The sequence below is a fragment of the Chionomys nivalis genome, chromosome 19 (genome assembly GCF_950005125.1).
Source record: "Chionomys nivalis chromosome 19, mChiNiv1.1, whole genome shotgun sequence".
Taxonomy (NCBI): domain Eukaryota; kingdom Metazoa; phylum Chordata; class Mammalia; order Rodentia; family Cricetidae; genus Chionomys; species Chionomys nivalis.
The window spans coordinates 23,027,173-23,051,372 of record NC_080104.1 but is presented as its reverse complement, the minus strand read 5'-3'; the positions used below and the strand labels follow the sequence as shown (position 1 = coordinate 23,051,372).

Below are 24,200 nucleotides of genomic sequence, written 5' to 3'. Positions count from 1 at the left end.
AGAGTGACTTCAAGAGCTATGATGTACCAGGGAAAGTCAACATAAGCAAAGTCAAGAGTTTTTCAGTGTACAGGGTAATTCACGGTAGTAAAAATAAATATCTTCAGCTATTTCATTTCTCAGAGCTCCACTACCTCCTGTGTAAGATACTCCCATTTTATTGTTGCTGCAAAATCAGTGTTGAAGATGAATAGGTATTTGACAAGTTTGTTTTCCCATCATTCTTTAGGAGGTAGTCAAATATCTTCAGACATGTTTGTTTTAACAGTGAAAAATTCATGGAGTTGACTAAACTCCTAATGTGATGTCATTATTAGCAAACTCATATTTATTGAATATATATTACCTTTGATTAAAGCTCCTTTTATTCATTATCTTATTTATCCTCAACATAATTCATTTTTAGATTAGAGAACTACCATCTTCTGAATAATGTAAATCCATATTTATTAGGAGCAGACTTTTAAAAAAGAAAAAACTGCCTTCAAATGTATTATGATGATTATTAAGGATGTCTCTCTTCTCATGCTGTCAAGTAATTGCCTGTATTCCAAGATTACAATGCTCATGTCCTATATGTGTGAATATCAAGACAAATGTCATTTTAATTAAATTTTTGTTTAAAAAATCAGTAGTTTAATAATGAAACCAGATAAATAAGTAAATAATTTGATTCATATACTAAAATGTACAATGTATCCCATAAGTGTGGTCTGTGGATGCTACCACTTTTTTCAGAATTTCAAACATTATGGTGAAGTGCTTCATCCCAATATTCTGTTTTTTCTTTATTCTTTAGCAAAACCAAGCTTCTTTAACTTTATATTTCATGAAGTTTTTACATCTTGTGTCTCTCTTTAAAAGATTCATTTTTTATTTTTAAAGTATCTACAAGCCAAATGTATAGCATTGTTTAATTTTTTTTTTTTTGCATTTAAGTGGTAGGAAAGGGAAAAGCATAGTAGTGTTCATTATATTAGAGTCTTGGAAATCTTGTCAAATAAAAAGCACTAAAAATATATTTCACACAAAAAAACTCTGGAACTGTATAATATTTTTCTAAGTAAAACTAAACAATAATTAAGGTTTGAAAAGCATTGGTAAAATAGATTTCTCAATAGATCGAATAAGAAATGAAAGTGCAAGCTTGCCTGCGTTCCCAGTACTCAGAAGATGAAAACTAGTTAAGTGAATTCCTATTTCAAAAAATTAACTAATAAGAAAGAAAGGAAAAACAAGAGTAAGCAACATTAGAAATGAAATTGTTTAACTTGTAAAAAAAAGAATTGTATAAAATCATATTCATTTTGTAAATTTACATATTTATTTACATATCCATTATGTAAATATACCACATTTTTCTTATCCATTTTCAGTCGAGGGGCATTTAGGTTGTTTCCAGATTCTGGCTATGACAAACAAAGCTGCTATGAACATAGTTGAGCACATGTCCTTGTGGTACAATTGAGCATCCTTTGGATATATAACCAAAAATGGTATTGCTGGGTCTTGAGGAAGATTATTTCCTAATTTTCTGTGAAATCACCATACAGATATTCAAGGGGGCTGTACTAGCTTGAACTCCCACCAGCAATGGAGAAATGTTACCTTTACCCCACATCCTCTCCAGCATAAGTTGTCAGCAGTGTTTTTGATCTTGACCATTCTTGGCCAGTGTAAGATGGAATCTCAGAGTTGTTTTGATTTGCATTTCTCTGATGACTAAGGAGGTTGAGCATTTCCTTAAGTGTCTTTCAGCCATTTTAGATTCCTCTCTTGAGAGCTCTCTGTTTAGGTCTGTACTCCATTTTTTTTTTTAAATTAGGTTATTTGTTCTTTTGATGACCAATTTCTTGACTTTGTATATTTTGGAGATCAGACCTCTGTCTGATGTGGGGTTGGGGAAGATCTTTTCCCATTCTGTAGGCTGCCGTTTTGTCTTGTTGATTATTTTCTTTGCTTTTCAGTTTCAGGAGGTCCCATTTATTAATTGTTTATCTCAGTGTCTGTGCTATTGGGGTTATATTTAGAAAGTGGTCTCCTGTGCCAATGCATTCAAGTGTACTTCCCACTTTCTCTTCTATGAGATTCAGTGTGGCTGGCTTTATGTTGAGGTCTTTGATTCATTCGGACTTGAGTTTTGTGCATGGTGATAGATATGTGTCTATTTTTCATTCTTTTACATGTTGATATCCAGTTATGCCAACAACATTTGTTAAATATGCTTTCATTTTTCCATTTGATATTTTTTGCTTATTTGTCAAAAATTAGGTGTTTGAACGTGTGTGGATTAATATCTGGGTCTTTGATTCAGTTCCATTGGTCTTCCTGTCTGTTCTTATGCCAATACCAGGCTGTTTTCAGTACTGTAGCTCTGTAGTAGAGTTTGAAGTCAGGGATTGTGATGCCTCCAGAAATTCTTTTATTGTACAGGATTGTTTTGGCTATATGAGCTTTTTGCTTTTTCATATGAAGTTGAGAGCCATTCTTTTGAGGTTTGTGAAGAATTTTTCTGGGATTTTGATGGGCATTGCATTCAATCTGTAGATTGTTTTTATAAGATTACCATTTTTACCTAATAGAATTGTTAATTCTACCTATCCAAGAACATGGAAGATCTTTCCATTTTTTGGTATCTTCTTCAGTTTCTTTCTTCAAAGATTTAAAGTTCTTGTCATACAAGTCTTCCACTTGTTTGGTTAGAGTTACTCCAAGATATTTTATGCTATTTGTGGCTATTGTGAAGGGTGATGTTTCTCTTATTTCTTTTTCAGCCTATTTATCATATGTGTAAAGGAGGGCTACTTATTTTTGAGTTTATCTTGTATTTTGCTACATTACTGAAAGTGTTTATGAGTTATAGAAGTTCCTTTGTAGAATTTTTGGGTTCATTTATGTAAACTTTCATATCATCAGCAAATAGAGTTTGACTTCTTTTCCGATTTGTATCCCCTTGATCTCCTTTTGTTGTCATATTGCTCTAGCTAGGACCTCAAGAACTATATTGAATAAATATGGAGAGAGTGGACAACCTTGTCTTGTTCCTGATTTTAGTGGGATCACTGTGAGTTTCTCTCCATTTAGTTTGATGTTGGCTGCTGGCTTGCTGTATATTGCCTTAATTATGTTTAGGTATGTTCCCTGTATCCCCGCTCTCTCCAAGACCTTTATCATAAAAAGATGTTGTATTTGTTGATGTTGTATTTTCAGCATCTAATGGTTTTTATTTATCAATTTGTTTATATGTCAGATTATGTTGACAGATTTTCGTATGTTGAACCATCCCTGAATCTCTGGGATAAAGCCAACTTGATCATGGTAGATAATGGTTATGATGTGTTCTTGGATTCTATTTGCCAGTATTTTATTTAGTATTTTTGCATTAATGTTCATGAGTGAGATTTGTCTGTAATTCTCTTTCTTAGTAATATCTTTCTGTGGTTTGGGTATCAGGGTAATTATAGCCTCATAAAAAGGGTTTAACAATGTTCCTTTTGTTTCTATTGTGTGAAACAATTTGATGAGTATTGGTATTAGTTATTCTTTGAAAGTCTTGCAGAATTCTGAGCTGAAACCATCTGGTCCTGGGCTTTTTTTGGTTGGGAGACTTTTAATGACTCTTTGTATTTCTTTAGCAGTTACAGGTATATTTAATTTGCTTATCTGGTCTTGATTTAAGTTTGGTAAATGATATTTATCCAGAAAGTTTTCCATTTCCTTTAAGTTTTCCAATTTTGTGAAGTACAAATTTTTGAAATATGACCTGATGATTCTCTGTATTTCCTTTGTGTCTGTTGTTATGTCCCCCTTTTCAGTTCTGATATAAAATCATATTCTAACATATTGAAATACACATGACATTGATAACTCCCTTGGAAAACACAAATTTCCGAAACTAACTCAACAGCAAATAAATCAACTGTCGAGATCTTTAATTAGATGCCTTACAGTATTCCAGAACTTTCAAGATACAGAAACACTTAAAGAACATATTTCTTTAAAACTGTAGTTTTATGTAAGATCATAGAGGTTCAAGGTTTTAATAATTCCATTTATTAACGCTGGGAATCAGGATTTCTGTGGAAGCAAAACTGAAGGAGATTCCAGGCATCAGAAGGAACAAATCAAAAGGAACTTGATGTGTATCTTAACCTGTCAAGAAATTTGACCACTATTGAAAATGAAGAGAAAATGAAAATTGCAAAAAAGGAGCTTTGTTTAACTTAAAAGAGGTCTTTCAGGACAATTGTTGGTAGGTGAAAATGTTATACGGACATGCTAGCTAAAGGAGACTGTAGTTAACTCATGTGTAAATAATTACTATTTCTGATGATAAAAAAACAGAAGTTACTCTTAGAACCTTCTACATTTTGTTGTGTTTTTAGCTTTGTGGGTGAATTCAATCACAGTATGTCAGGCTTTATCTGTTGTCAATAGACATATATACTTGTAAAATATATGAAGCTATACTACATTTCATGATACAGTAATTTAAAATTCACTTTTCCCACCCAAAATAATACTTGCTTTGTCTCAAATTTTCTACATGTATGATGTTGGACTTGTTTGCTTGTTTGTTTTTTGAGACAGGCTTTCTCTGTGTAGCCTCCCTGTCCTGGAACTTGCTCTATAGACCAAAATGACCTCAAACTCAAACATCTGCCTGCCTCTGCTTCCTGAGTGGTGAGATTAATGGCATCCACTGTCACAGCCAGTTTGTATGATGTCATTCTATGAGGTGGATTTTTCTTTTCTTCAATTCTAAGCTAAGAAAGAAGCAGTCCAGAAATTTCAACAAGTAAAAGAGGCAGTGTGTTGTTCCAGAGTTGAAACACCTGCTTGCCCTATTGCAGTGTGTAACAGAAGGAGAGAATTTGCTTTGGGCTAAGGAGAAGCTTCAGGCTGGAGATATGACGATAGTAACCCATCTGCTTCGTCTGCTTCATCAGTTACATAGGAAGTGAAACCACACCACAAAGACAAGAAAGAGCAGCATCCATTTATGAGAAGGGCGGCAGTAGTGAGGACCCAGCAGTTATAAGGACCCACGGTACCCTGTACTTATTCTATCCTGCACTTGTCTGGACTGACAACTGTATCCTGAGTCCTTTCTCAGAATCTGCTTTCCTTCTGCTGCCTCAGTTTTTGATAGCTTGTGAATAGTCATAACGGTCTCTGAGGCCGCCCTACTTGTAAGCATTTGCCGTGGCTTGCTCCTTGTACCAGCATGGAAAGTCCCTCTTCATCTTACTTACTGTTTTGTTTTGTTTTTTTTTTTTCCTGATATGACCACTGTACCATCTGATTCTGGATATCCGCCTTTACTTACTGTAGGTCTTTTTAGCTCTTTATTCCCATCTTTCTGTGTCTGTGGTTTTGGTACTTTCTCACATAACCATTACAGAAATAGATTTTCTTAAATCAAGTATGAAAGGTTGTTGGGTTTTACTTTTCTTTTTTAAGTGAGTTTAAAGCTATTGTGATTTATGCTGTTTTTCTAAACATTCTTCTATGTATCTAAATTCTGTTTATTTCCTTCTTCCTTACCTTTAATTGAATTTATTGATGTCTCTTAGTTTTATTTTTTGTTAACTACTAAATATATTATTTCTACTTTATGATGATTACCTTAATTTATCAGGGTTATCATAAATGTTCAAATATATCTGTCATATGTCACTCAGTCTCTCCAACATGCCAGAAGGGGAAAACAGAGATTTGGCATGGTTTTCTTTTCCTCTGTTTTCTTGTAGACCTCATGTCTCTTCCCTTTTGACCCTCACTGGTATTATTTTTGAATTCTGTATCTAGATAGCTGTATTTTTAAAATTATATGAAATATATTAAATATAATTTTATTTAGATTCAATATATTTTATTGCTTTTGTTTGCTATCTATCACTTATCCCATTCTCTCCTCTTGAAGTCATTGTTGGTGGTTTATACTGCCTAGAAATTCTTTCAGAGAGAACCTTAAAATAATGAACTTCAAAGTCCCTTTCAATTCTAAAAATAAATCTCTGCCTGTCACTTGGATAATAGTTTGGCTAGGTGTAGACTTCTAACTTCAAAGTTCTCTTTCATTAGAACAAGGACACTTTTTCACTGTCTTCTTGGATCCTGGGTGGCTCACAAGAAATTTAATATCCCTCTGATTCTTACTCCTTTGTAAGTTATCATTATTTAAATTCTGAGCACTTTTAAATTTTAGTCCCATTCCAGATATTAACAATTTCACGGCAATGCATTTAGGAATGTGTGTTTGTTGGTGTGTGTATGTGCGCCTTTCCTGTTTAATCTACCCTGTAGCCAAGATTGCACTCAGTTCTGAAGAATTCTTCCGTGATAGTCCCTACATGCTGTCTTTCTTTCAATGTCTTTATTGCTCTGTTCAGGAAGTACTATTGTACCAATGTTAGGCCTTCCTTGACATTTACATATTTTCATCCTTTTTCTTCTTCCTGTGTTGTCCTTCTCCAGACCCACCCAGCACAGGGCTGAAATACCAACCTGCAATGTTATTTATCAATTTTTTTTAAATCTAGGATTACTCGCACCTTCTGGTTCCTTAGAAGTAATATGTTTACCTCAGTTGCCTTCAGAAAACATTTTCTACTATTCCTAAGAATTGGGGGTAAAGGCTACACATCAAGAAAATAGCAGTATAAAAAAATTCAATTTACTAAATTAAATCTGCTTTTGACTTTTGTGATAGAATAGCCCTCATCATCTGTAACAGTTCAAGAGTAGAGCCGAATTTGGCAAGGCCGGCAAAACGAGTGTCAATGGCGAACCTGAGGAGCTAGTGAGTTATAAATCTGGGACTGTGATGTATGAGGACCCGCCTATTATGGGAGTTGAGAGCCCACTGAGAGGGGTACAAAGAGAGGGCTTTGTCACCAAAGTCACTGCAGTGGGTCAGGTGATCGCAGTGGTTGAAAAGGTGCCAGCATAGGAACCTGAAAGAGGTGCTTAGAGTTTGAGGTTTAGCAGGGGGAGAAGCCTCATCCTGTGGAGACTTAGAGAGTATTTGATCTGCAGGGTTGCTGATGTCAAGTGTGGAGCGTACGGGGAAGAGAGATTAAAGAATCTGAATCCTTGCACATCAGAATAATGGTGCTTGTGGGAACTGACAGCATTTATGGAAAATAACAGCAGTCACTTGAAAATTGCTCTGTATGAAAGTTGTCATTTAGAAGTTATGCTACTAAACCTTGGCAAATATAACCCGTGAGCAACAATAGCAACAACCAATGTGTGCTTTGTACGATTCTTAAAATTTCTGGAGCAGACAGCTTTCCTCCCCAGTGACTGCAGGCCCATTCACACTGACTCTTAAAGAAAGGGGCAATAGTTTGTCTTTGATAAAGTCAGGACCCCAAGGAACCAGTTATCAATTAGGTCGTTCAAGACATCAGATCTCTTCCCTGAGACGGATACAGGTCAGGATGCCATCCTCTGATCAGTGCTAGAGCCCTACATTTCCTTATTCTTGTTTTATACTGCATTGACTATGAGGGAGAAGACCATCTCTAGTGCCTTCAAGCCTGCTGATGTCTAATTAGTGGCCTAACGTCTTTGTCTATTTTCAATTTCTGGAATGACTGACTGATGAAGAAAAAAATTGATTCTGTTGCTGGTTCTGCTTTATGAGGAGTTGTATTACAACAAGATATACACAAAGAAGTTGTACCAATGGGGAAATAAGTAGCGGCTTTTACTAAAATGAAGCTGCTGGTCATTTGTAGACAATGCATTGCTAATGGCCCACGCATTTAGGATGATTAGATTGCATGAGACAAATATCTATGAAATCATAGCTGTGTACCGCCAGTTACTCAATTAGCTTTTCAAAATTACTTGATTAAGACAGGCAGGGCAATGCAGCAGCATCAAATGCAGCTACTAAATACTTTACAGTGCAACCTACCTTGGCTCTAGACTATTGGCTGAACCTTATGTTTTATGTTGTATTTTACTGTTATAACTTGGGTATCACATGCATATAAAAGCAAAGTGTTTATTCTTTCTTTTGAAAAGCTGTTGAGCTTTCCAGTATAATGTTCACATCAACACAGATGAAACAAAAAAGAAGAATCCCTGATTAAATAAGAGACATAAAGAATGGAACCAAAGCAATTATACATGGTGTCTGCATCTTAAACTAAAGAAAGTGCCATTTCCATAATTTTATTTTTAAAAAATCAACTAAAGCAGTAATTTTAATTTTTCTTGAGTTTAAGTGCATAGTGTGGATTCTCCTCATTAAAGAAAGTAAGAACAGAAATGGAATTAGGACACGTATTTTTGTGCTGCACATATTGTATACAGTATAGAGACTAGAGCCGGTAAGGGTTCTAGTTTCTGTAAATAGTTTCACTTTTATGCAAAGCAAAAATCCATCAGAACTTAACCTCTTCAAGTAGAAAGTAGTCACAGAACCCTGTAATCATAGAACTCAAGAGGCTGAGGCAGGAGGATGACAAGCTAAAGGGCGTGTGGACTACAGAGTAGGATCGTCTGTGAACAAAGGAAGGATGGGGACTGGAAGGAAGGAAAAGTCCAGTCTTTTGAATCATAGATCCTTGCCCAGGTTGAGCATGCGCTTCCTTCTGTCTCTGCAGAGCATCTGCACGACCACCACTGCATTCTTGCATTTTTTCTTCCTGGCTTCATTCTGTTGGGTTTTGACAGAAGCGTGGCAGTCATATATGGCTGTAACTGGAAAAATCAGGACACGGCTTATACGGAAACGCTTTCTGTGCCTTGGATGGGGTAAGCATATTAATACACTTTTCATGTTTTGCTGATGTGACACTGGGAGGGACATCAGAAAACAGTAAAAAGTGGTTGTAGCCACGTTACTAAGATGTCTAACTTGAAACATGAAGTGGAAAAACGTGAGAGAAGTCCTTTTGTAAACATCGTGGGGTCATTTGGAACTTTATAAGGGGATAATTATCAAAGATTTTAGCTAGTAAAGACTCTGTGTACCTACATGGTGTATCTTGAGACCTGAGCTACCTAAAGTTAGAAAGACAATGTGTTCCCTGCTGATATTTTCTGAAATCACAAAATGCTTTGAATTGCTTGGGCACCCAAATCAGGATGTCCACAGGATATATAGCAAACCCTAGGAATACTCTATGTGTTCTATTCAAAAAAAAAGAAAGAAAGAAAGAAAGAAAGAAAGAAAGAAAGAAAGAAAGAAAGAAAGAAAGAAAGAAAGAGAAAAAGAAAAGAAAAAGAAAAGAAAAGAAGAGAAAAAAATCTCCATACTGTTAAAAAAAAAGAAGCACAGGGGAGGAGGAAGGAATCGTCAGAGAGGCAAGGAAACTTTACATGTAGGTAAGGGGTTTCTCGATGTACAATTGCTGCCACACTAAGAATTAATTAATTCACTGCCCATCATTATTGGGGAACATTTCCAATTGCTTCATGGCATAGACATCTCAACGATCAGTGATTTCATGGGACCAATTTGAATGAAAGCATAATTAATTTTTAAAAAATTTAGTTTTAGAAAAAGGTACAGGGTTTATCATGTCTGTATTTGAGTTTTAAAATCCCCACATGGAGACAACTACACATGAGTACACACATAGACATACACGTACACACACATACATGTGTGCACATTCGCTCACATCCTACCGCTGTTATAGCAGACAGTGAGACCCGGGTGTTAAAAGGAATCTGGGCAATTCTGAACTAGTGAACTTACTACAAGACCAGAATAATTCATCCTGAAACACAAGATCAAAACCACTTAACAGTTATCTGCCAGCATTCAGTACAGGTGTATTTATATTTAGTTGATGTATTGGGACTCTTTCTAGAAGCAAATGGAAAGTTAAAGAATATGTTCTACTTGGAGTTTGGTAAGATTTTTGTCTAGATTCCATGAAAAAGACCTTCTTAAATGGTGGCAGTATTGAACCAAGGTTCATTTTGGTTGTGAATTAGGACCATAGATAGAAGGAAGAAACAGCAAGTACAGGAAGCTCTTTCTTAAAGAATAATTTCCTTGCCAGTAACTAATTGCTTCCTTATCTAATATTGCTACTAAAGATCTTGAAGAAAGGGATTGAAAAGTTGCAAAGTTACAGATAATATCAATATTCTCTGAACGGCAAAGAATTGTATAGACTATCAGTGAAGAGAAACGCGCCACAATCAATTTAGTAAACAAAGGAAGTCCAATTTATATGAAATAAAGATTACTAACTCCTTAGGTATTGCTTAGGGTATATATGTTTGCTTGATTGCTTCTAATGAACTCCATTCATTCAATCACAATATTCAGTCAGCAGATAACATGCAAGGTGAGGGTGAGGCAGAGGAAGGAGACAAAGAGGTTCATACTCATAATTTATATTGTGAGTGTAAACGTGGTGACGTTGGCATGCCTCCCACAGTTCTTGTCTTTAAAGCTGGTGAATGTAACACTGTCAGCAGAGTGCACTCCTAGGAGAAAGTAAATAGCAAGAAGAATGGGAAGACAGGCAGAGGGGAGAACCAAGACGATTATTAACTGGGGGATTTCATTTTAACTGAAAGAGTAAACATGTTCGGCTTAGAAATGCTGCATGTCCAAATATGTGTATATATGCAGTAAGGAAGTCTTAGGGTCAGAGCTGGTTTAGATTTTCAGGTAACTGAGTTCTCTGTTCCTACATTGTTACTGTTATAAGTAAATTGAAAAGAAATTATTAAGTGAGAAAATTATTTGGGGGCTCTTATTATAAGTTAAACTTGATATGGATCAATATGTGGTCAGCTGAATATTCCACTCTTACAACAGGTCATCACACCAGGACATCCAGTTTTCTGCCTTTCTGGTTTTTTTAACTATAAATTTCCTTTATAACAATCCAAACCCCTAGGGAAAAAAATAACTTAAAAGATATACTAAATCTGTGTTATTACTTCCCTTTAAAAGCGTGTCAAATGCAGTGGTAACCTAGCAACACCAGGGCAGTGCGCTAAGTTAAAATCCCACCTGTCTCTTGTAGTTTCACACTTGAAAGTTTGCAATACAAACATCCATTGCGAGGTGACTCTTCCAACAGTAGTTGCTGCGGTCTGAGTATCTGAAGTTTGTCCAGGCCTGTTCTGGGCAAGTGTGCACAAGTGACTGTAGCTGAAGATGAAATGTCACCTGAATATGAAATGTTGCCTTGCTTTTTTGCAGGACTGCCAGCTTTAGTAGTAGCCACATCTGTAGGCTTCACCAGGACGAAAGGATATGGCACGGATCACTAGTAAGTCCATCTATAATGCTAACCATGTTGATAATTAAGGAAGTTACCAAACAGGTTTTATTTGTCTTGCCTCCTAATGCCATTCACTTTGTCACTGAGTCATTAGCCATGCTAGAAGGTGACTTCTACGCGTCAAAGTAAAGAAAGTGATGCAACTATTAAGAATCCTCATTCAAATATTTTCCTTTAAAGATACATCAACATGTACTGTACATGTCAAAACTTAAATACTCTCTGTTAGAACTGGTAACAACCTGACATTATTTTTCTATTATGTTTTAGGATGTGACTCTTCTCTCAGTTACAGACATCATTGGTATCCAGGTCTATTATCATTAGCTATTATTAATTCAGGTTTTTTTGTTACTTGATGGTTGTTACGCTGAAATTGATTGGTCAGGAGACAGATTCCGTAGTAGAAGATGCCTAGACTGTGGAAGAAATTAGAACAGGGTATGATGTCCACCTTATGCCTGTGATGCTCAGAAAGTCCAAGAAACAATTTATGGTGAAGATTAACTTTAACGTTTCTAATTTGAAGCAATACACTTTCATAGTTTTTGATGCCGGTTTTCATATCGAGGATGTAGTTGAGAAATGGAGAGTGTACATATTACGAATAAATAACCGTTACAACGTGACATTCTGTAATTATTTCCAGGGATTATTAGTAATTAAGCCACATGTTGTACTCACCAAATTAAGAGCGTAGAAAAGGACATCACTACACCTGCCCATCCCAAACAAAGATTCCTTCTTAGAGCTGGGGAAACTCCTCGTTTGGGGAGTCTTGATTTTCTTTCATTCACATAAAATGCTGTGTTTATTTAAGGACTATTATGATATAATCGCTTTGTTATTACTTTTTTTATTAAAGTAATTGTTTTGGTATAAATCAAGGATTTATAAAACACCTTACTAGTGTTTACGGGCCCCACTTTCAAGTTTATAAAATTCCAAAGCATGCCGAGCCGTGTGTTATCTTTAAACAAATATACATGTGTTTGTCAATGTATACAGTGGTTTTGTATGTATATATCACTACTAGATTAAAGTTGTAATTAAGCTATAACTTAGAGAGTCACATTTATACTCTTATATATCATTTTCTGTGGTTTTGGCAAATGCATGATATATGGAACTATACCCTCAATAATAATAGAGCAGATCATTGTTAGAAGAGGCACAGTGCAGTCACCACTACATATTGTAAGTTTTGAAGGCAGTTCACTAGCTGCATGGACTGATTGGTGAAAAGGACAAATAGCAGAAAAATAGTTGCCTGAGTACTGGCCTGGGTCCACACCAGCCGTGAGAAACAGCCCCTCACTCTCTCCTCAACACTGCCTGGACTGTGGGCAACTGCACATGCTCTGTCTGCAAACTCCCAGTGCTGTGTCCTCTGACCTCTTCATTTCCTTTTGATTCAGAGCATGAACATCTCCTTGCCCTGCCCCTGAAAGAGTTCCATCGCTGTCCATGCAAACCTACATCTCTTGGTGATATTACTAAATGGGAGAAACACAGCTGCACTCATTCTAATTCACGAACTTATTCCAGAGAATGTTCTTGGTACTCTAGGAAACAGTAAAATTAAAGATAAAAGAAAACACACATACACAAACACACACATGCAAATATGAATTTTCTATTTCCTTCCTCGATATCTTTTAAGTCACTTTCTCCCAGTATCTCAGTGGCCTGAAGGAAGATTTTGTAAACATGCTGTTACTATTTTGAAGTCCCTCGGAAAGAGTCAACCAAGGAGGAGGTAAAGCAACATTTGTTGGGATAATCTCTTTGCAAGAAATAAAAGTAGAAATTGTGATATACAAATAATTTGTCTAAAATATTTTAACTGCCTCAAAAGCCCAGTAGTGAGGGGTAGGTAGTGTTTCCTCCTTATGAAATGCTCTAATCTTAGTTTTTAAGCTATAAATCTTCGAAATGCGCCAACACCGCAAGGTCAAATCCCAGCCGATGCTGCTTGCTCCACAATCCAGTGGCCTGATGCTTATCACTGATTTTTGTTAGTTTTCTCTAATGCTATTTTTAGCTGCTGGCTGTCGCTTGAAGGAGGACTGCTCTACGCCTTCGTTGGACCTGCAGCCGCTGTTGTCCTGGTAAACTCTGAAACTCACTTGATGGATTAGCAAAGCGGAAAGATTACAGGGGCTCATTTAGAGTGGCAAGTTTGATAAAGCGTTTGGTGGGTAGAAATTTTAAAGTCCAACTACTTAACTACATCAATTTTAATATCAATTGCTTTCTATCTTATATTACTCTAAAATATTCATATGTAAGTACTGGAGGTTATTAAACTTGGGAGAGTGGAATTCCTCCTACAGTGATTTCAGATATGTGAAGAAGCTCAAGTGAACTTCAATAAATCCCTCCTCTACAATATATAAAATCCCATCCTTTATATCATTAAACCTCTATATTATCTTGTATAATGTATTTATATATGAAGAGGGAGATTAATCAAGACTGCCACTCCCAAATATCTTTACCTATCATTTATCCATCTATATGTATACATATATATATATACATACATACATACATACATATATACATACATACCTGTCAGTTTCACAAACTCAGTTATACAAACATTTTAGAATGGATATGTCATTGTTCCACAGTCAGTCCTGCATATTCTAGTATATTCAGTAGCATCCTTCCCTTTGCCTACCACATCTCCAGATATTTTTGGTGGGTCAATATTATTCCAAGTTAAAAAACCACCAGTAGCTGTTAAGTACAAAGACTTTTAATCATTTTTTTTAGAATAACAAAATAGTTTCCCAATTTTAAAAATTATAAGATGTAAAATTTTCTACCCTCTTTCCCTTGTCTCTCTCTCTCTTCTGCCCAACCTCTGGCCCCCCTTCTCTCTTATGCTCACTCATCATTCTGACGAAAATGAAGGAGGAAAGAAAAGATATATTAAATACAAAGACACATATCACTGTTCAATTAGGCTATCTGCGAGATAATTACCTTTCAGTTCTTTGAATGGCTCATTCAATAACTTGGACACTGGAAACCTCTTTCTTAGTAACACTATTTTAGGCTTTCCTTTTAAAGAGCCTTCATTCTTCAAAGCCATAACAGAGAACAAGAATTGCCCATGGTTTACAAGAAAGAAACAAAACCAAACCACAACACTGAAGACATGAGTGTTACAGAAAAGCATAGGGAACTTGAAACTACTGGGAACACTTTTGTCTGTTGCACTGGATTTTTATTAAATCAATTGAGTTATTTTCCTAAGCTGCTAGGTCAACATACATGTAACCCTATAATGAAGAAATAGCCAGTATGTATATAATTGAAACACCAATATGATGGATCTCTACTGGTCCTAAATTCTCTCATGTTTTAAGTTGTGAATTAATAGAATCCCTAGAACTTATATTTTCTCTTAGTTCAAGTAAAATGAAGTACAAGGTACATTCTTCTGATGAGTGGTATATTGCCCAGACACTAAGAGTGATGTCTCCTAAATCACTTATTAACAGAAAGGTTTGGGATCTTTCTAATACCAGCAAGTGGACAGATTTCAGCCTTCTATCAGCAGAACATTTTCTTACTGACTTCATGTCATTACAAAAGGCCATGTAAGTGAGAGTAAGGAGTCTTTGAAAGAGGTTGAGAAGATGCATTCAGGAGAGTGTATTTTAAGAACTAACAGCAGTCTCCATCCTCTGAAGAAATCTGGAGATTGAATAGGCTTTCCCTTCCTAGAAAAGAGTATATCAGAAAGTCCCCAAACCTGGGAGAGAGCAGCCACAACACAGCTGCAGAGACTAGCTAGCCATTCTGTGTTCTCTGCTAGTGGAAAATCCTCAGTCCCTTTACCTGCCTAGGCTCAGCGCAACCCCTTGCTGGGAGATTTAAAATTCTTTGGCTTTAAAGTATGGAATAAAACTCATTTAGTCCATTGTTTTATGCAGTTTCCCTAGAAAGAATAAGACCAGATTGATGGGGGGGGGGGTGTTAGTGCCTTTTGAAAACTAGGCAATCGAAGGTTAATTTTACCATGTTAAATTGCAAACCATGGAAATGAGATGTGTTTGTTGGACTCTAAATGTTAGCGGCATGCACCACTGTTCAGATGTTCGTTACACCTTTAAGAAGTCATTCACATCACTCCTCAGAGTCCTGCCCTCTGTATGGGGTTATGACTTGTTTACCGGAGAAACAGGGTCCTGATCCCCTTCAGTATCATTGAAAGGTCAACTTTGTTTCTATTTGACAGGTCAACATGGTGATTGGCATTTTGGTATTTAATAAACTTGTTTCCAGAGATGGAATCCTAGATAAAAAGCTCAAACACAGAGCCGGGTAAGCTGCCATTGGTGGATATTGAAGGTTCTTTACAAGTAAATCCCATAGTCCAGGTCCGGGTTGTCACCTATGTGGGTCTGGGCCTTAAACTCTGCTCTTGATGTGCTAATGTTTCTGTAGATTCTGCCATTTCAGGATTCTCTGATATTATGTATTAAATAGAAGCAATAAATCAGGCTATTGAAAAGATGTGGAGTATGCACATTCCTTGCCCATCTATTAAGATCTAACACTAAGTCTTGTTAGTTGTCCTGAGATAAGGGATTTCAAAACTCAAATCTTTACTCACAGTAGACCCCCAAACATCTAAATTGAATGAAAAAAAGTGATTTATTTGTTTGTTCTTTCCTCTCTAGCTAATTGTGTAGACCAGAAAAACAAAACATTTCATATAAAATGGATACTTATCAAGCATTGTTCTTGTCATAGATTTAAAATTTGCTAGAATAGTTATTTGTAATTTTCATTTACCATCTACAATATCTATGAAAGCAGATGCCCCATTTTTACTGTTATTGCAATATCAAACAACACCTCCTGTGTAGATTTATCGAAGCATTTTAGATTACAGCAATACCCCATTCTAAGGATTTGTAGAAATCTGAGTGAGATATTGATGCTGTTGATTTTCTCATGGGTCTTTTCTGTCAAAAAAAGTGACAGCTTTTTTCTTTCTATAAAAAGTACCTTCATTCAAAACATGTTCTTATAATTGTTTTTTTGAATATTTTATGATTTTTTAAGGGTCATAATATGTGATCACTTACTGGTGATGAATTAAAGATATTTCTGTCCTTATAATTTATGAGATGATTATAAAGTAAGAGCTCAGACAGTTCTTTTCCCTAGTAAAAGACTAAATTTAACAGCTTTCAATAATAATAAAAATAAAGCCTCAATATTGTTCACATAAAATTACATGCACAGATATGTAGTTATACACATGCAAGCATTCACAGAAACATATTTTATACAACTATGAAGCTCGTGTACATTTTTAATTAATAATTATAACTATGTAAAGATTACTCATCTGTCATATTCTCTTCAAAATCCTCACTACAATTTTGGGATACTTAGCAGAAATTTAGATGTCCTTATTCTGTTCAATGTATTGTTAAACCTTCTGTTTTTCTGCCTACATAACAAGAGTTTCCCAATTGAACTTTTTCATCTTTACTTTTAATAATAACAAATTGATATCTTTGTAACATCAATAAAGTTGTGGATGATAAAGTAAAAAAAAATACAAAATATAGCTGTGTATATTGGTATATTACTATAAATTCAAAGCCATCTTGGGTTACAATAAATAAGTAAATAACCAAAAAAAAAAATACTCAAAGAATAAATAAAAAGTATTAGATTAAAAAAAAAAAATCCTAGTAGTAGAATCAAAGAGGGGACTGTCCTGGCACAGGGGCACTTTTTAAATTACACACTGTTTTTCATAACAGATTAGTTTTTGAACTTTCCAAATTGATGTTGACACTGATTTTTCTATTCTATTTGATGTGAGCTTTTCACAGAATTACCCTTGTTAGCTTGCCACCCTGTAGCTGGAATAGAGTAACCATTTCTTCTGCTGATTGGACTAAGTCCTGCATAGAAAATGTTGAGTCTGATACCAGTGGCATCAACAACTCCTAAAGCAGGTAGTCGAAGTCAGAACTCTTTAGCGCGATAGCTGCACATGTGTCTTCAGGCGTGTTACTTCATCTTTCCGATGCCCTGTTTCCTCATCCAGTAAACAGGAAAATTGCTTTTGCCTCATTAGATACATGAAGTAATGTGCATAATGTTTTCAAAAGAACATCAGCAAATGACAAGCCTTACCCAACAAACAGTGAATCTTATGATGAATGGAATGAGCAATGAAACATGAGCAATGTACCTGACCATGACCTCATCATCTAAGACACTGAGGTCAGAAAGGGAGATGAGCTCAACAGAGTGCTGAGGATCCCTCAAATCGTGGCCAGTGTTTCTCTTCACCCCTCATTGTTTTGTGCATCGTGTCAAGCTTGGTTTACATTGATCTCAACTTAAATACCACTGTTGTAGTATGAATTTAAAAATTATTGATCTCAATCTATATATTTGGCAATGATAATTATAATTGAAAACCCCTAATTTTAAAAGCATTCTTAGAATTTATATAAATTTCCCTGGCAAACCTGATTCAGTGCCTTCCTCTTCATATGGGGACTTCTACAAAGATACTCAAGTCTTTCTACAGGTAGACTTATGATCACTATCCCGAGCACAGGAGAGCTAATGAGGTAACGACCTAGCTTCAACATTTGTCAAACAGAAATTCTAAGGTAGACCCAGTAGATATACATTCACATTTGTTCTCTAATCTGAAGTGTGAATAAAGGAAACTTCAAAAAAAAATACAATGAATGTGTGAAGTTACTTTTAGTTTTCAGAGAAGCAGTGATGAGTGTAATAAAGACTTCAAAGAGGAGCTTAATCAGATGCACTGAGAAAGCAATGAGCATGGTTTATGCTGACTGGCTTAATTGATTTCACTAATTGTCAAGTTGGCTATTTCAGGTTGGCTGAATATATACATATAAATATGTCTATATATACATAAAGAGGTTTAGGTTATGAAACTAGACTATATTATTTAAAATAAAATATAAGGCCTAGCTATTCATTCTTCCATTTTTCTTGCATTTGTTATCTTTTTTATACTTTATAATCACTTATAAGAATTATCTAAGTTTATCTTTTGTCCTCAATAAATATTTATAAAGGAATGAATGAATAAATATTTAATAAATAATAAAACAAGCCTGAAAAGCTGTGTAACATTTTAACCATATTAAACGTTTTCTAATATATAAAATAACCAATGGTGAGTTATTGAAAATAACAGTATATATTATATAAAAAAATGAGTGGGAATAATTCAAAACAATATAAATTATAATGTATCTTTTTGGAATATCAAAACAAAAATTATATTTTCTCAATTTCTTTGCAATGGTGTTTTCTTGTAGAATGTATTAAACTGCTCTGTTATATCTACTTGAAATCAAGAAAGTTAGCTCAGCACACCCTTAACACATTCTGTGAATTTTCTTCAAGTGGAGAAGAGAATGCTTTTTTTTTGAGGGAATATGTTAGATATTAACAATAAAATAGTCAACTAATTCTTCTTAAAAAAATAATAGAATGAGTTGAGAAGGGACAAGAGCAGTGGACTCCAAGTCTTATGGTAATGATAGAGACGACAGAACAACATGGGGAGAGTGGGGTGGCACCCACGTCTTGCACCCTGATGGTGATGTATTTATCAGACAATATGGACAAGTCAACTTCGTGTTTCATCATCGCTTAGGCTTATAACTTTATGAGTGTATAATTCTCTTGATAACAACAACAACAAAAAACGCTTATTTTACATTGGTAGGAACTCAATTTAGAATCTAGTATATGTTTTCCACGGTTCATTACTTTATGTACAAATCACATAAACTATAGAAAAATACATTTTTCTTGGTGTTTCACTCTACTCCATTCCTGTCATTTGTTTGCCAAAGCTGCTCAACTTGGTTTACTGTAAGGAAAGAATGTGTAGGCCTTTTAGTCCACTGCAAATCTCAAAGAAAGATGCAGTACTTTGAACCCTGATTCAAATTTATTAGAAAATTTCATACTTAAATCAGGATTTTAGGATTAAGATGCTTGTATCTTGGGTGATTACCATATTATTATTATTATTATCATCATCATCATCATTATGATTATTATTATTATTAAATAATCTTTGGATTTTCAATCTTGCCTCAGAGCCCGGGGGAAGGTATTCTTAAACTGAGAAATAACTAGTATCTTCTGTGATAAAAGAAACAGTAAATGATGAATACATGCCTTTTGAATAATAATGTGTTTAAGATTAACAAGAAAGAGACTTGGGTGTATTTTAGGGCAATTGTGTTCTTGCCTACTTGTTTGTCACAATCATCTATGACATTTTAAAAAGGACATCTGTTTGGGTTCTCTGGTTAGAGTGTTCGAGAGGAGATAAGAGAGATTTATACAGCCACGAGCAAACTCAACCAGGTACTACTCTGATCATAGAACTACTCACAGGGGAAAACACACACCACACTTTGAGTTTGTGCACATGTGTGGTTGTGATAAAGACCCTGCTTAGTTAGATCCAGAAAGTGGGTGATTTACAGCCTCAGTGCAAACCCTTGTTTGGTTGTTTTTATCCTCATGAGATCTGAGCCAATCAATCTGATAGACTTCAGGTTTTCTTATCCCACCTGTGAGCCATTTACAACTGAGTGTATTCCCTGAAAAGAAATCAAGCCTTCCGTCCTCTCCCACTTACTATATACAATAACACAGCTCCAAACTATCATGAATGTAAAGACTTACATGGCAAACACATAGGAGACATTGACACCATGTGGGCATGGAGTGCAGAAGTAAGCCACGGGAAAGTTTTGAATTTTGATTCCGTTTATTTCTTTTTGGGTTTTCTAGGAGGTTTATGTACTAGTAAATACATAATGTTTCAGGGAACAATTTTGCAAGGGAAATGCATGCCAAGGTTTACTGTTTAGTTTCATTCTGCTTCCATAAAGTAATAGATAAGATCTATCTATTTTGAATCTGAATTCTTGGCCCCACATAGATCATTAAGTGTTGTATGTTTTAATCTCTTACTTTGAACTTAATTACTGTTATAAATATGTCTTATGCTCTTTTATTATAATGTAATCTTTCATTCTATCAGTCTCTGTATTCAGATCATCCTATAATTTGAACAAGCATTGATGCTATAAAAATTTCAGAGTAAAAATCTGTAGAGTTAGAAACTTCATCTCTCACATTCGAAGACTTTACATATATATCATATATATACATATATGTATGATACATATTTTACTTCCTTAGACCTCCTGCCATAATATTAATATTTCTGGAAGTCTTCCTAACATTTGAAACTTTTTCATATGACAATGAAATTCTTTGAATCTTGGAGTCCTCACATGTTCGTTTACCATGGGTCTGAATAAAGAGTTGTTTACTTGTGGGTGCAAGCACATGCATGCATTAAACTCAGTGTATTAGACAACTGTATTTTATAGACACAGGGCCATGTGTAATGTAAGTGATGGAAACATACTTTGCATGCTCCAAGAGCCCACAGCATTAAAATGTGAATGTTGCAGGGAGAATACATGGTTTAACTGCATCTGTAACATGATCTAGAATATTCACCCTTGATAAGTATACCTTTTCTGCATAAAATAGTATTTAAAAAAATAACCTGCAGCTGCAACTTTTTTGGTGACAATTCAATATTTTTGTTCTTTTTGTGGGTGTTCTGTTTGTTTGCAGTCAGATGAGTGAGCCTCATAGCGGTTTGACGCTCAAATGTGCCAAGTGTGGAGTAGTTTCTACAACAGCTTTGTCAGCCACCACCGCCAGTAACGCCATGTTAGTCCCAATCATTTACATCTTCTTGTTAAAAAGTTTACATGTGCATGTGAGAAAATGCTATGATGGAAAAAATAATTGTGTTTGCTAATACTTGAGTATTTATAATGGGGCAACTACCTTTATAACGGTTGCGGGATAGTCTATAAAAGATAAGTCCAAATCTCAAGTGTTATTTGCTTAGTGGTTTCCAAGTTAATAGTCTTGGTGCCACACACAAGAATGCTTTTGGGGAGAGTGAAGGGGGGCTTGGTTATGGCCTGGAGCGTGACATGCAACTACGTAATGTTGCTCTCTTTTCTCTTTCAACAGGGCCTCCCTCTGGAGCTCCTGTGTAGTGCTGCCCCTTCTGGCTCTGACATGGATGTCTGCAGTTCTGGCCATGACAGACAAACGTTCCATATTGTTCCAAATCCTTTTTGCTGTGTTTGATTCATTACAAGGCTTCGTGATAGTCATGGTCCATTGCATTCTTCGGAGAGAGGTGAGGAATTGATTTCCGTTGTGAAAGAGATAAGCAAACGTGGGAAAGTGTGTCTTAATTAATCAGGGGATCTCTGATTGCCTTCAGACTAAACTGATCTTCTCCACTCACTGTTGCTTAAGATTCAAAGGAGAAAAGAAACTCTAAGGAAGAAGTCAGGAGACTTGGACGCTCATAAAGTGACAGGGTGAAATACATGTGGTTTGTACAAGGGGAACGCATGCAGAGGTGCCAAGAACCAGGAACAGATTCAAGCCAGACGAATAAACTAGGCATGCTCGAGAAACTAGAGGGAGAAAGGGTAAAATAGACATGTGTCAAATGTACTGTTCATAGACATCATACCCTGTTATTTCTTACCTGTGTCCTAATATAGCTACTACATAAAGCATATCCCTGGTCCTATTATTAATTAATCTTACTTTCCATGCAAATTGTATTTGAAAGTTTACGAAAGATAAATGATCTTCATTTGGATGTATATAGCAACAACTACAAAACCTTCACATACTAAGGCATTCCAGGCAGTCATTGTCCATGGGAACTACAGGCCTGCAATCCCAGCCCTTGTCTGGGTCACAGCTTCAGTTACTTTTCGGAAAAGGAAGCCTCCTCTGGATTAGAAACCCTGACAGGTACCAAGCATCGCTAAGACAGCGAGAGACAGCAGACTTGTGTGGTTTAGGGCTAAAATACTGTTTTTCTACCAGTGAGAAAAACACTTGCAAGCACCGACACAGTGTTGACAAGGTTTATGAGTCATCTCAGTGTTTACTCTGGGGACAAGTAGGGACTAAAGAACAAGCTGACACCATGCCATGTGAGTGATTTTGAGACCAATCGACTGTCAGTCCACGTTAGCGAGTGTGCTTGAGTAACTTGTTGTGTAGTACACATCACAGACTGCGCGTGCTTCTAAACACACACTCCTTCGTTTTACAGCAATGTGTGAAGGGAACGAAAGGCCTCTACCTGATTTATTAGGTGGGAAGAGCCGTATTTCTGCCTTATTTCAGGAAGGCACAGATGTCAGCATAAACTCACAGGTGTATTCTAAGAATATTCTATGACGAGAAGCCATGAAAACAGATGAGGTGTGACTTCTTCATCTTGCAAGGGAGGGATATTTCACAACTTCAACGTCTAAAGTAGCTTACAACTGTCAAATCTTGTTCACCAACTTCTACCTAAAATATCACTTCTAAAATCTCCCAAAATCTCCCAAATATTGAGCTCTTTATAGAGCAAATTAATGAAGGTTAAAAAGCAATTGAATGAAAATGTAGATTATATTCTTTTTTTTTTTTTTTTTTTTTGGTTTTTCGAGACAGGGTTTCTCTGTGGCTTTGGAGCCTGTCCTGGAACTAGCTCTGTAGACCAGGCTGGTCTCGAACTCACAGAGATCCGCCTGCCTCTGCCTCCTGAGTGCTGGGATTAAAGGCGTGCGCCACCATCGCCCGGCTAGATTATATTCTTTTCCAACTATGACTATTGTGCGCATCTCTTTTACTCACGTTCTTCTAACATTTTTAAGTAACAGAATTCTTCTAAATTAATAGGCACAAAGCCATTTCAGTTGACAATTAAGGATGGACTCTAGCAGGCTTTAAACAAGATGCAAGACATATCTGCATGCAATGTTCAGAAGAAATGAATACCCCAGTTATGAAAGCATAGACAAGCGTTCTACCTTTAGATGAATTCTCTCTCTTATCTTAGGCTACGATGTCCAGTAGCCTACAGTAATCTCAGACTTACTGTGTAAGTTTTATCTGTGCTAGGACCTGAACTCGGGGCTTTGGGCATGTTAGGCAAGCTCTCTACCCACTAAGCCACGTGCCCAACTCAAGTCTCATTTTTAGACATTGCTAGTCTTTCCTCAAAATAAACAGAATTTTAAGTGACAGATATGGCTTATTATCAAATCTTTGCTGCTTACAGGGAAAAAAATATTTGGCAGAAAAATTCTTGATACCAATCAGAACTTTTCAGTACTTTCTAATTAGAGGAGTAGCTGTCAAAAACATGATTTAAGTGCAATTAAGTTAAACCATGTAACAAATGCTTCTACTAAATAAAAAATCTGTAAATATGTGCTTTCCCTATTAGCAGGAGCAAAAGCATGGTCATTTTCTCTGATATTTTTTAGTGGATAATTCAAAATGAATAACTGTATTATTGACAAATTCACAGTGAATTATTATAGCATTCTTTAGTTTTAACACTAAAATGAACATATTCTATTTTTTTATTTTTCACTGAATCATATAAACACTCTGTAACCCTGATAAAAATCCATATACTTCCATTAAGGGCAAGTGATCTTCAGAATTCCTAAAGAAATTTTGTTACTAAAGAACTAAGGTTTTTACATTTATAATTTAAGCCATTTTATACATTATATGGGCTGCATCACAGCAAGCTTCTTTGAAGGTAATGGGTCTTTCTAATCTGCACATGTATCACCTGACATTGGCAGTAGATTTGTCTCATATTATTCCCCTAACACTGAATGTAGTATAAGAGAAAAAAACACCCTTTTCCCATGGCCTCGGTGCCTCCTATCAGTACCGTTTCCAAGAAAAACACACCAAAGCAAATAGAACAATATTTGTAAAATACGGAGT

The 24,200-nt window shown here is 35.8% G+C and overlaps 1 protein-coding gene across 5 annotated transcripts in view; it reads left to right on the top strand.

Annotated features, from left to right (window-relative positions):
* Adgrb3 (adhesion G protein-coupled receptor B3) overlaps nt 1-24,200 on the top strand; it is a 721,645-nt gene that overhangs the window by 651,795 nt on the left and 45,650 nt on the right. For 4 of the 5 annotated variants that reach the window (XM_057752036.1, XM_057752037.1, XM_057752033.1 and 1 more), the window contains 6 exons: nt 8,625-8,775; nt 11,195-11,264; nt 13,321-13,387; nt 15,532-15,617; nt 20,991-21,089; nt 21,402-21,573. In XM_057752036.1, the coding sequence (XP_057608019.1) occupies nt 8,625-8,775; nt 11,195-11,264; nt 13,321-13,387; nt 15,532-15,617; nt 20,991-21,089; nt 21,402-21,573 (645 nt within the window). The remainder of the gene's footprint in view (nt 1-8,624; nt 8,776-11,194; nt 11,265-13,320; nt 13,388-15,531; nt 15,618-20,990; nt 21,090-21,401; nt 21,574-24,200) is intronic. The other variant, XM_057752035.1, reaches the window with a different exon arrangement.